This window comes from Hippopotamus amphibius, chromosome 16 (assembly GCF_030028045.1).
Source record: "Hippopotamus amphibius kiboko isolate mHipAmp2 chromosome 16, mHipAmp2.hap2, whole genome shotgun sequence".
Lineage (NCBI taxonomy): Eukaryota > Metazoa > Chordata > Mammalia > Artiodactyla > Hippopotamidae > Hippopotamus > Hippopotamus amphibius.
This window is the reverse complement of record NC_080201.1, coordinates 46,943,598-46,957,403: the sequence shown is the minus strand read 5'-3', so window position 1 is coordinate 46,957,403 and position 13,806 is coordinate 46,943,598. Positions and strand designations below refer to the sequence as shown.

General features: G+C 46.3%; 1 protein-coding gene across 1 annotated transcript; it reads right to left on the bottom strand.

The window, feature by feature from the left end:
* Positions 1 to 4,954: 4,954 nt before the first annotated feature.
* LOC130838835 (free fatty acid receptor 2-like) lies at positions 4,955 to 6,795 on the bottom strand. Its single transcript, XM_057712531.1, has one exon. It carries the CDS (start codon positions 6,779 to 6,781, stop codon positions 5,792 to 5,794), a length of 990 nt encoding a protein of 329 aa, XP_057568514.1. The 5' UTR covers positions 6,782 to 6,795; the 3' UTR covers positions 4,955 to 5,791.
* Positions 6,796 to 13,806: the final 7,011 nt, after the last annotated feature.

Sequence of the window (13,806 nt, the reverse complement as noted above, 5' to 3'; positions counted from 1 at the left end):
CGCACCAGAGATTGGGGGACCTCCTTGATGAGGACTGGCACACGTCACTTGACAGCTCTCAGCCTCAGTTTTCCGTGCTGCTAAGCAGGGAGAAGATAATGTGCTGTGCTTCCCATCAGAAACCTCGCGACTCGCTGTGACCTGACCCTTGCCTGTCTTCCAGCCGTCACTCAGGCCCAGTCACCCTGGCCTTTCTGTTCTTTGTCAAGCCTTGCACTTGCCTTGAACCCTTTGCTTGGAACATTTCCCCCCACCTCTGGTTCTTGGCTTGCATGATTCCATCTTGTCCTTCTGGTCTCAGCTCAAATGGCACCTTCTGGTGGCCTTCCCAAGCCACTCATTCATTCCTCAAAGTCATCGCCTACCCCGACTCTGTCTTATCTGTCTTCACAGCCCTTAGCATCTCCTCAGAGTGTCTGTTTATTGTCTCCCTGTCTGTCTCTCCCACTGGAACGTGAGCTGCATGAGAGCAGGGGTCTTGTCCTTGTTCACTGCTGTGTCTTTAGGACCTAGAACAGGGCCTGACGCGTAGTAGGCCTCCACGTCCCTTTGTGGCTGAATGAACGCCTGCGTATGATGATGTGATGTCTGATGTGGCACCTTAGAATCTCGAGACTGCTGTACGCCAGTGTGGGCTTTTTATTTAAAACATCTAGATTTGGGAGCAGTATGTTTACTTTCCTAAGACTGTTCCCTTGAGGCTGATTGCAGCTTGGGCTGACAGATGGCAGGAGACAACATTTGGGGAGAGGGAGCCTAAGGTTAGAATAGAGCCAAGGCTAGCCCCTCCTTGGGCAAGCTGCTGGTGGACAGTTGACCACAGTCTGCCTGGGCTCCCCACCCTGCTACGTCACATCTTCTCCCTTATCAAATATTTGAAACTTTACCAAGTGGGTTACTGGACTGCTGCATCTGAGGGCTTTGAGATCTTTGGCCCAATTTCCTGGTTGAATGTGCAACTTGCAGCTGAGAAATGTCTTCATTTCCTGTGGCTAGAGAAAAATAATGAAAAGGAAAAAATGGGGCAAAAGTATTTAACCACAGGAGGTAGAGAAAGCTGAAAAAAAAAAAATGAGAAAGAGGGAGAGAACTAACAGAAACCTGGAGGTAAGGGGCAAGGAAGTTAAAGGGAGTGGAGTTTGGATCTTGGCCATGTGTCTTCCTTCAGACCCTCTCTGAGCCCACCCATGCCTGCCTTCTCCAACCACAGTGATTCCCCACAAAAGCACACTACACGTAAGCTCTGACCAGTTGAGAATTTCCGAGGAAGGGGCACAATAGCATCCTTTCCAGAAAAGGGAAGTGAAATTGTCAGTGCCAGGTTCCCTTTTCCTGCTGCTTGGGCCCCCAGGTCAGGCTCAGCCAGCTCCCTCCACCCCTGTTTCCTGGTAGCAGCTCTAGGCTGCTGTCTGTGTTACTCATTAACCAGGCACGAACATTTCTGTTTACCCATCTGTCATCCTGCAGGGGTTTCAGAGGAGTCCCGCAATCTAAGCAGCCACCCGGATCCTCTTGGATCTGGCCCAGTCAGCCACATTTAGCTAGTGTTTATCATGTGGAAAGTCCTGTGCCAGAGCCTTGTCCTGTGTGTAGCCAGAGAAAGAGAAAGTTTTCTCAAGTAGGATGTGACCAGTCTGCCAGTTGAGCATGTGCGCTAAGCGGTGCCTCCAGTGATGTGCTTGAACTGGCTTGCAAGGGCCAATTATCAGCACTGCTTGCCAAACGCATGTTCAGTGTCTTCACACTGGTAGAAACCAGCCGGCCCTGTAAGGAGTGTGTGTGCCAAAGAAATTGGCAAGTGCTGTAATCAGGGCCTCTGCTAGCCTCCAACCGCCACCCCCTGCACCCTCTTCCGAAGAACCAGCATACGTTGGAGATATCTGTTTCTCAAGTCGATGCATGATAACTTATAAGGCCTCCTCCTCCTTGGTTCTTGGACAGCCAATTCTAATGAAAGAGGAAACAGCCCCACTCTCAGGGAGCTGCTAGCCTGATGAAAACCCTCCTTGTTTGCTAGAGTACTTTATGGTTCTTAACCCTGTTGTATATATTCTCTCCTTGATCCTAACAACCATCTCCCTTCAGTGGTAGGCAAGGATATGAGAGTGATCATCTTACAATGGAAATCAGATTATTTCACTCTCTTGCTTAAAACCCTCGAATAGCTTTGAAAGCTCTTGCAATAAATGCATGCTTATATCTGGGGCTTAAAACACTTTGCATCATATGGTCCCTGCTGACTTCCTCAAATTCCTCTTTCACACCCTCCCCATTTCACAGTATTCCAGCCCAGTGGTTCTCAAAAGGTGGTCCCTGAACCTCCAGCATCAGCTTCACCTGGGATTGTTAGAATTACAAACTCTTGGGCCCTGTCCCGGACATACTGATTCTGAAACTGTGGGGAGAGCAGACTGTAATCTATGCTTCAGCAAACCCTCCCTGTGATTCTAATCAGATGCCTGCGTTTGCACACCGCTGCTCTGTCCCCACACTGAGACGGGGGCAGTATCTCTCTGCCCTTGAGATGCTAATGTTTCCTCCTTCCTTAGGGCTTTTGCACTAGTGGTTCCTGCTTCTAGAACGCTCTTCCCATGGGCCTTTGTATGGCAACTCCTTCTCACTGTTCAGGTCTCAACTGACCATCACTGACTCCGGAGAATCTTCTACACCCTCTCAATCCCTCATTATACTTCCTCCCATATCCCTGTTTTGGTCCATTTATGAAAACCATTTGCCACATTCTGAAATTAGCTTGTTTGTTTACTTGCTTATTAACTATTTTTTCCCACTAGAATGGAAGCCCTAAGAGGGCAGTTACCTTGTCTCTTATATATTCTGCATTCCCAGACCCTAGAACAGTATCTGGCTTATAGTAGATATATAAGTAGGTAAAAATCAATACATATTTGGTGAACAAATGAGTTACTAATTTCCCAGTAAATAAATGGGCTATATATCAGATGACTTGCTGGAGATCAGACACTTGTTAGTGAGTAGCTAACACTTCACCCTGAAAGTCTCAGACCAGGTCCAGAAATTTTCTTGTACTTTTTAGCAAGAGCAGCCGTGTCCCTAAAACCCTGGGAATCTCTGAGTTGGAAGGAGTTCGACAGTTAACTGGTTTGGCCCTTAGCAGCTGTGTGAGTTTCCTCCATGTCTTAACATGAGTGTCTTCTATTTCAAAATTCCTGGAGACCTGGGAGTGGTTACCTTGTTTAAGTGATTACCCTGACTATTTAAGATGTAACTCCCTGCCTCTTTTGCCCATGGTCTGTGCTCTTTGTGGGGCTACAGAGAATGCATCTGACATAAAACGAACCTTATCTTGTTCCAGCCACATATTCAGCATTCTCTTGTTGCTCGTATGTCAGTGGAAAAAGCAGGCACTTCGGAGACTGGAAGACCTGGATTCAAATTTCTTTTCTCTATTCACCTCGGAGAGTTCCCTTAATTATCTCAGGCTCCTTCTCTAGAACAGGGCCTGGCATTTAATATGTATTATTATTACTATGTTTTAAATCTCCAAAGCATTTCGGTTAATTTTTCTGGGCTTGGTTCCTTGGGTTAATGTCCTTTTTAAAAATGTGCTGCTTAGTACTGAACATGCCACTGATTAGACTTCAGTGGAGTGGGGTTATCTTCTTGTTTAGACTCAGTTTCTTTTAATTCCACCCAAAATCAAATCGGCTTTTTTCTTTTTTTGGAAGGTGTAATATATCACATAGGCATGGTAAGCCTACAGTCAGCTGAAAATCACAGATTTTTTTCTTACGTTACTGTCAAACCATCCTATATAGTTGACTGCATAATATATTATTTCCATCATTTTAAATGTTCTAGTTACTATGTCTCTTTTAAGTGGGAGTACATCTGTGTGTCACACAGGTTGATATCTTAGGGCTAAATAACCCTCTACAGTTTCTCAGCACTTTTGTCTATGCAGTCTCATTTGACTCCTCAGAATAAACCTGAGAGGCATATGGTATCCTCATTACTATGCTTTGGAAATGGTGGCTTGGAGAGTATGACTTGCTCAAGGTCATCCCGCTAGTAAGCAGAATCAACGTTGAAATCAGAGCTCTTATGACGCCCATCCAGTGTTGTCTTGAGGAAGAAAAACAGAAAATGAGCTCTCAGTTGAGTGGGAGTAACAAGACAAGTCTTTCTGGAGAAAGCAAATGTTGAGTGGGGTTTCATAAGAGGGAAAAAAGCAAGCACTCTGAAGATGGGGCGGTATGGTGTTGAGGTGAGGGAGACTTATAAGCAGGAAAAGGTCTCTGAAGAATAATCTCTTGGGCCCCCGAGCGAGGCCAGTGGTCCCTGACCTGAGCTGCCTTTCATAATTGCCTGGGAAGCTTTTTAAAGCTCCCCTGCTGCGGCCCCACCCCCAGAGATTCCATGTCAGTAGATTTGAGGTGACTATTTGTACTACTTTTATACTTCTATATGTTATTCTGATACGCAGCCTCTGTTGCAAACCATTAGGTGTTGGAGAGGGCCGTCTAGGGGTTCTTCTTGCAGAGAAATGTTAGGCAGGTGGCATTGGGAAGGGAGAGAGGATACAGAGTAGGTAATGGGATGCTGAGACATGAGTGCTTGGGAGGAAAACTTCTGATGAAAGGAAAGCTCTGCAATTTCTAAGCCAGAGGATGGATGTTTTAAGCCTCTGTGATGCACTGATAACTTTGAGCTGGGACTCACCTCAGTCCTCTTTCTGAGTCCAATCTAAACAGGAATCCATCAATACTTACTCCACTTACTCACTCTGCTCTTACTGCACCTTTAACATATTTCTGTGGTTTCAGCTGCATCACCCTCCCCCTTTCCTGCTGAGTCTCGTTTTCCATCCCATTTTTGCTTTCCTTATACTGGCAGAAATGTTGCAAAAAATGTGGACACTCTCTTCAGAGTTTTATAATCTTTATTTTCATTCTTTTTTTTTTTTTTTTGGCCATGCCATGCAGCATGCAGGATCTTAGCTCCCCAACCAGGGATCGAATGCACGCCCCCGGCAGTGGAAGCACAGAGTCTTAAGCACTGGACCACCAGGGAAGTCCCTAATCTTTATTTTCAATCTGCCAGATCAGGTTGTCTTTTCCTGTGCTGGTCAGTGTTGAGCTCTAACTGATGGGTGCCAAGCTGGGTTTTGACCTGTTGGGGGCGGGGGGGGGGCGCCATGGAGGGAGAAGACAAGACCCAGACCTCAGGTGGCTCCCAGTTTATTGGGGGAGACAGGTACACACATGAAGACGACTGGATCCTACTTAAAAAGCAGCAGGTGAGATGGATATTGTCCACACCTGGGCCATTATAGGTCTAAGCCCCCGTCCTCCCACCTAATTCCCTTGGTTCAGAACCTTCCTGCATCTTCCTTGACCTCATTTAGTATTTCTCTTCTATCTCTTTCCCACTGGCTTCATTCTAGCAGCAACAGCTAGAGCAGTGTGTAGGTGTTGTTTCAAAGCTGGTAGCGAGGTTGCTTTAGGGCTCTCTGCTTTAGCTCCCAGCCACCTCGCAAGGACTATTGGAATTTGTATTAGCTGCGTTGCTTTAGAAACTATGGTCCGATAGTGCTTCTGTGCCCAGTCATTTCTTCTGTCCTGGAGCTGTGCTCCTTTGGGAAGGAAAATTCAGTCCAGAAAGAATACCAAGCTGGTGAGGAAGATTTTTACAGTCCCGGTGGTGGTCTGAGTCTGAGGATTCCTGAATCTGGGGCAGGAACCCATGTTCTCCTCCCAGCCTGCTCAACTCCTACAAAACCCAGAGTACCTCCGAAGGTCCAGGGACATCCCTAGTCCGTGGTGAAGTCAGAACTGGGCACTCCCTCCGCTTGACTCACACCCCTGTCCGCATTCACCACCTCCACTGTCTCTTTGCCTCTGCGTCCCAGCAGGGAGGAGCCCTGATGCCGCAGTGCCTGCAGCCCTTTTCCGAAGGCCCTGCGCACGACCGAGGAAGAGAAATAGAAGAGCAAGGGGTCCAGACTGGCGTTGAGGGAACTGAATACCACAGCTTCTGCCCGCCATTTGGGGCTTTCCTTCGTGTGGAACCCCACCAGGTGGGATATGTTATAGGGCCCGAAGCACACCAGGAAGTTGAGGAGCGTCACGAGAGCCAGCCCCACAGCTCGACGCCGCCTCTGGGCCCCCACGTGAGGCTGGGTCAGCATGATCCACACGAAGCGCCAGTAGCAGAAGATGGTGACCACCATGGGGATGAAGAAGAGGACGAGGCACAGCTCCAGCCGCACAGGAAGCAGCACGTTCAGCTGCTCTTGGGTGAAGTCCTCATAGCAGGTTTTGTTAGACTTATTTGTGGCCCTCTGGGTTGAGTTTGAGTACTGAATGAAGATCACCATGGTGCAGTGACCAAAGGATATGATCCAGGCGATCAGGACAGCAATCACTCCATACACAGGCCGGCGGGACAGCTTGTACTGCACGGGGAAAGCCACTCCCAGGTAGCGCTCGACGCTGATGCCGGCCAGGAGCCACGTGCTGCAGTAGATGCTGCTGTAGAAGCCAAAACCCATGAGGGCACAGACCAGATCGGGCAGGTACCAGTAGAAGTTGAACGCGGCCTCAACCATCTTGAAGGGCAGCAGCAGCAGCAGCAGGAGGTCCGCCAGCGTCAGGCTGAGCAGGAGGACGTGGATGGGCGCGGGGTGGGGCTGGCGGACCCGCCTCACGAAGGCCCGTAGGGCCAGGAGGTTGGCAGGCAGACCGATGAGGAAGATGATGATGTAGGCTGTGAGGATCAAGGTGCTTTCCAAGTTTGGCATGACTGTTCTGGAAGAGGATGAAAAAGGGCCGGGTCAGGGGGAGCAACTCCCAGACTGCAGACGCTGGTCCGGTTCAGCCTGTGGACATCCTCCCAGGCCGTCCGCCTTCCCCAGGCCAGGGCTTTCTGCTCCCAGCACTGCTTGCTCACACCGCCTGCCAGAATGGCCCAGAGCAATTATTGACTTTGCCTGGGGCGGGATATTAAGCAGTCATTATTACGCTTGCCATCGTGTGTCTCTGGGGGAGACCAACCCTTGGCTCCCCAAGGGAACTCCCCCTCCAGTTTTCCCAGCCTTTCTTCTCCTTCTCTCCGCACAGATACAGGAAGTTACTGTTAGCAGTTTCCGATTTTCCTTAAGTGCTTTCCTCAGCCAGAGACCCGCTGAGAGAGAAGGCGAGCCTCACCACAGCAAGGAGGGAGCTGGAAGGTGTCTCTCCGGAGAACCCGAGCTGTGGACACCCGACCCCGCGACCCAGTGCTGGTTCCTCCTCAGGACCCCGCCACACGCCCAGGAAGCAGGTGCACAGCCCCCAAGTCCATCTCCCTAGCTGTTTTCCTCTCCTCGTGCAGAACACAGATTCTCCTCCACCTTTCCCTCCCCTGTCCAAAACGGACCCTGGGGCTATATTGAAAAAGGAAGCTGGAGAAATGTAGAGAGGGGCCGCGGGGAGGAAGGGTGAGCCAGCGCTGTCCTCTGGGGCTTATCTCCCCAAAGACTTTAGAGAATATTCACAGAAGCACACGGGCAGTAACTGGCTCCTGAGCCGGGCGTTTTGACCATAAACAGAGGAACTCTTCTTAGTGGGGTAACAGTTTCTGTTGGGTTTGTAACCCTCACTGCCCACACACAGTCTGGCCCCTCCATCCTCCCTCCAGGCTTAGGGCCTGGTCTGTGATTCAGTTTCCGACAGACTTCCTCCAGCCCCGCCCTCCCAACACGTTCCCCTGCAGTTCTGATCCGGGGACCGCTACCCAGGGCACAAGCGCTAAGCTGGCTACCTTGTCTTGTCTTCGTTCCGGATAGATGGCTTCTTGGGATTAGTCCTGAAGGAAAGTCTGAAAGCTTCTGGGAAAGAGGAACAGAGCTTTAGCCACTGCTACTGCCCATTTCACACAGAAAAAATTGTAAGGAACCTGGCTGGTAGAAGGCTTTTATACCACACTAGTCATGTGACCAGAGAGGGGAAGGTCAGTAATTGAGTGCTGTCTCTTCACCAACCCAAAGGAAAGGGTGCCAGCATCTTTTTTTTTTTTTTTCCCAGTTTAGCATTTAATTTATTGTGTCATCTTAATTTACAAGAGGCAAAATTTGTGTTGATGAATTTTGTGAGTTTTTTAAAGTTTTCCAGCAGATACATAATCGTATCTTTTCTTGATGTGTTCTGATACAGTCCTGCAAGCATCATGCTGATAATAGTAAGATCAGCGGTGATGAAAAGGGATAGTGCCAGCATCTTTATTCTCCCCCACAAGACATCCGCACTCTGATTTCCAAACCCAGATTTTCTGTCCTTAGTTCCTGAATTTTTTTTTCAATCCCAGGCATTCTTTCTATTTCCCAAGTCAGATTCTCTCTTCTTCTCTTTTCTAGGTGATTTCTTCTGTAATTCTACTCAGTCTCAGGAAAGAGGTTTTATGCTTCCTTTTATTCTTCAATTTTCCTCTTTCTGTAGAGTTTCCTGCCCTCTCCCCCAACACGTTTCTTTTGCCCTCCCAGCTGAAACAGCTTGCTTTCCCCTAGCCTACGACTTGCTAGGGTGGAAATAGCGTGGGATTTAGAGTCATGCAGATGTGGGCTCAAATCCAAGTCCCTTCACTGTGACCTTAAGGCAGATCAATTTTCTGAACTTTAGTTTCCTTTTCAGTCAAGTGAGGATGGGAATACGTACATCCAAGGACTTCTGAGGAGTCCCTGAGATAGTGTATGTAAAGCACACGAGCTGGTGCTTCACACGTAACGGATGCACAAGTGGACGTGGTCCCTCCTCTCAAGCCTGTTGCACAGCCTTGTAGAGAGTGAGTCACCTGGTAGAAGATCCAGAGGCCGAGGGCACAGGCATGCCATCTGACCTGGGAAAGCGGCAGGGATTCAGGAGGCCCCATGCGCCCGCATGGCCCTTCCTAGGGCAGTGGTGCTCAGGCTGCGCTCCCTTCCCCCATGTAGTCCCTCCTCCTGTGGGCTGGGCTCAACCTCCTAGCCACCCTTGTTCGTTTCTCACTGTTTCTCCCTCTCTGACATACATAGCTCCAGCCTAGAAGCTCCTCAAAATCCTTTTGAAACACACACCTGAGGAAACAAAGATAATCAGAATATGTTTTCTCTTGACCTAGGGAACAGGTCTCTGGTTTGCCATCTGTGGCCGGATCCCTGCTTAGAGAATCTCCATTCTTTCCCTAGGACTTACACTTGTTCCTTAGTATTTGCTCATTCATTCATTCAGTCATTAGTTTTGTGCCCTAGGACCCCAGGGTCCAGGTATCTTACTATTTAGCTTTTCTTTCTCTTCAGCTCTCCTCTCCTCTAGAACAGAGGAGTTCTATCTTTTCACTTATTTCCTTCCCTTAGCACACACACATGCACTTCTCAGATTAACCAGGGGACTGAGGAACAGGCCCTTCTCTGTTGCTTGCTACCAAATTTATTTGGGTCATTTTGGTTTTATGATTTTCTATAAATATTCACAGGGATCTGGAATTAATTACGAAGTGGAAACACTGGAAAATAGATGTGGAGGAGTTAGGACTGCTGCTTTATCTCTGCCTCCCCTTCCCCCACCTCATGCCTTTCTCTTATCACTCTTGTCTGTCACCTACGCTGAAAGTCCCGCATAAACTCTCTTCTCTGTGTTCATGGTAGTTGTGAAGGTAGCGTAATAATGGAAACTTTTGAATTCTTGATTCATGATGCCCACCTATGTCACAGGAAAAAAAAAATGCAGCCTCTCAGCTGAATTCAAGGGGTGAGTGTTCACAAAAGTCATATCTTTCACAATCTTCCTTAAGTTCCATTTTCTGTCATCATCTAGCTTCTCATAATAAGAAGTTGGACCTGTTATCTACAGTTATGTAGAATCCATTTCTCCACTTCCTTATTCTTGTCATCTCTCAGTCCACTCTAATCTGGCTTACATTCCTATTTTTCCATAGGATCTGCTTTTCCTAAGGTAAATAGTGACTCTCTGTTACTAAATTCAGTGGACATTTCTTCCCATTTGATTAGCACTTAGCACAGTTTCCACAGCCTTCTTGAAACATTCTCTTTCTGTGAATTCCGATATGATGTGCTCTTCTGGTTTCCCTGCCTGTTCTTTGGTCACTTCTTAATTTCCTTTGCTAGCTCACCTTTTCCTACTCATCTTCTAAAGGCTGGAGTTCCTTAAGACTTGGTTCTAGGTTCTTTCCTATCCTCATCTGATGCTCTCTTTCTAGTCGATTGCATCTGTTTCTACAGCATCAATTACCATCTTCATAACACCCATTTTTTTTGTACATGCTTTCTTTTTTTTTCATTTTATTTATTTATTTATTTTGAGGTACACCAACTTCAATCATCTGTATTTATACACATATTCCTGTATTCCCTCCCTCCCTCGACTCCCCGCCCCCCCACCCTCCCCACCCCAGTTCTCTAAGGCATTATCAATCCTCAAGTTGAACTCCCTTTGTTTTACAACAACTTCCCACTGGCTATCTACTTTACAGTTGGTAGTATATATATGTCTATGCTACTCTCTCACTTCATCCCAGCTTCCCCTTCACCCCCCGCCCCCCCCCAAACCTCGAGTTCTCCAGTCCATTCTCTGCACCTGCGTCCTTGTTCTTGTCTTGTCACTGAGTTCATCAGTACCATTTTTAGATTCCGTAAATGTGAGTTAGCATACAATATTTGTCTTTCTCTTTCTGACTTACTTCACTCTGTATGACAGACTCTAGGTCTATCCACCTCATTACATATAGCTGTGTCTCATTCCTTTTTAAAGCTGAGTAATATTCCATTGTATACATATGCCACATCTTCTTTATCCATTCATGTGCTGATGGGCATTTAGGTTGCTTCCATGTCCTGGCTATTGTAAATAGTGCTGCAATAAACATTATGGTACATGTTTCTTTTCGGATTATGGTTTTCGTTGGGTATATGCCCAGGAGTGGGCTTACTGGATCATATGGTAGTTCTATTTGTAGTTTTTTAAGGAACCTCCACGCTGTTTTCCATAGTGGCTGTACCAACTTACATTCCCACCAACAGTGCAGGAGAGTTCCCTTTTCTCCACACCCTCTCCAACATTTGTTGTTTCCAGATTTTGATAACACCCAGTTTTGAATCTCTATCCCGGGCTTCTGTGAGCTTTCACATCCACATGTGTAACTACCTAGTAGGCATTGTCATTTGGCTGTCTCCTGGGCACCTCAGATTCATTGTGTCTAGAACTAACTATAGATGTTCTCCTCCAAACTAAACCTCTTTCCAGCATTTTCCATGTTGTGGAATGGGATCTCTTCTCATTTCATCCCTGAGCCATAATTTTAGAGTCAATCTTTTTTTTTTTAAATAAATGAATTTATTTACTTATTGGCTGCACTGGGTCTTCATTGCTGCGCATGGGCTTTCTCTAGTTGCAGAGAGCGGGGCTACTCTTCCTTGTGGTGCAGGGCTTCTCATTGCGGTGGCTTCTCTTGTTGCGGAGCACCAGCTCTAGGCACACAGGCTTCAGTAGTTGCAGCTCACAGGCTCTAAAGCGCAGGCTCAGTAGTTGTGGTGCACGGACTTAGTTGCTCCGCGGCATGTGGGATCTTCCCAGACCAGTGCTGGAACCTGTGTCCCCGGCATTGGCAGGCAGATTCTCAACCACTGCACCACCGGGGAAGTCCCAGAGTCAATCTTAAAGTCGATCTTAACACCATCTTCTTCCTTTTGCCCCAGATGCAGCCCAACATACTTCTCAAATGCCTAACGAATCTGTCCATCTCTCCATCTCTGTCATCCCATCTCAGTGTAAGCCACCACCATCTGTTACCAGGATTTCAGCAGAGGCCATAACTAGCTCCTTCACAGCCACTCACTCTCCAGAGAGTCAATTTCAATCATACCGCACTTAGTGGGATCTTTCTTAAAATGTCAAGCCAATTATACCACCCTCTTGTTTAAAATCCTTTCAGAGGCTTCTTATTGCTTTTAGGATAAATATTAAAACCTTTAACAAGGCCTATAAGGCCCGCCTGGCATGACCCTTGCCCACTGCCAGCCTTAACGCACATCACTCATCTCTCTCCTTGCTCTCTAAGCAAGACCATCGTTCACTTCTGTGACTGTGCCATCTTTCCTCCTGCCAGGGGCCCTTGAAGCCTCTGTCTGAAATGCTCTCTACTTTTCACCATCCACTCCAGCCTCCCCAGTTAATCCCTCGTCTTTCTGGTATCCACTTCTTCCTTCAGAAAGCCCGTCCTAGATTGAGTTAGATTCCCTTATTATATGTTCTCATAGCATCCTTTCTATTGCTGAATAGTAGTCTGTTTTAAGATATTTTATATTTTATTTATCCACTCACCTGTTGATAGACCTTTGGGTTATTTTCAGTTTTTGACTTGTGTAAATGAACTTGCTGTGTACTTTGTCGTTCAGGTCTTTGTACAAATATGTTTTCAGGTCTCTTGGGTAAATACCTGGGAGTGTATTGGCAAAGTGGTACGGTAAACTTTTTGTTTGACTTTTGAAGAACCTGCCAGTTTTCCAAGCTGGCTGTACCATTTTTAGTCCCATCAGCATGGTGTGAACATTCCAGTTGCTCCACATCCTCACCAACACTTGTCATTGGTTGGTCTTAAATTTTAGGTATTCTGATTAGTGTGTTGTGTTATCTCATTGTGGTTTTAATTTGCATTTCCCTGCCAACTGTTGATGTGAAGCATCTTTTCAAGTACTTCTTGGCCATTTGTATATTTTCTTTTGTGAAGTCCTTTCAAGCCTTTTGCTCATTTTTTTAAAAAAAGGATTATTTTAATAATGAGTTCTGAGAGTTCTTTATTACCTGGATAGTAGTCATCCATTAGATATATGCATTGTAAATGTTTGCTCTCACTCTATGACTTGCCTTTTTGTTTTCTTAGTTGTCTCTTGAAGAACAAAAGTTTTGCATTTTGATAAAGTCTAATTTATTTAGTTTTTCTTTTATGGTTTGTGCTTTTATGTCCTAAGAAACTTTTACCTACCTATCCACTTCCAGACCTCCTTTCCCTGTTGAATTGCCTTGGCACCTTTACTGAAAATGAATTGATTGTATGTATATGAGTGGCTCTATTTTCTTGAATCTCTTTTGTGCTCTAGTGATCTTTATGTCTTTCCTTCCAGCATTTCCACACAGTCTTGATTACCTTAGTTTTATAATGAGTCCTGAAATTGGGTGGTATAAGTCTTCCAACTTTGTTCTTTTCTGAAATTGCTTTGGCTTTTCTGGGTCATTTGCATTTCCATATAAATCAGTTTCTACAAAAATATCTGCTGGGATTTTAATTGAGATTGTGTTGAATCCATAGATCAATTTGGGACCCTAGACACTGGAACTGTATTGAGCCTTTCAATCTATGAACATGACATATCTCTCCATTTGTTTAGGTGCTTCATTTCTCTCAGCAGTGCTTTCCAGTGCTCACTGTAGAGATTTTGCACATCTTTTCTTAAACTGATTCCTAAGTATTTTTTGGTGCTGTTGCAGATTTCAATTTTTAAAAGATTTTGTTTTCTCATTATTTGTTGCTCTCATGGCACCACTTACTATTTCCTCACAGCACATATCTCAGCTTATCATAAGACATTTATTTGTGTGAGGATTTGCTTATTGTCCATCTCCCTTATGAGAGCATCCACGATGGCGTGAACAGGGCTGCTTTGCCCACCGTCGTGTCCCCAGGGCCTGGTGTAGAGCCTGGCACATATTAGACACTTGATAATTGTTTCCTGGTTGATGTGTGGATGGGTAAGTGGAAGAATTGGAATAGAGACAAGTCATTTTCAAAAGCTCAGAG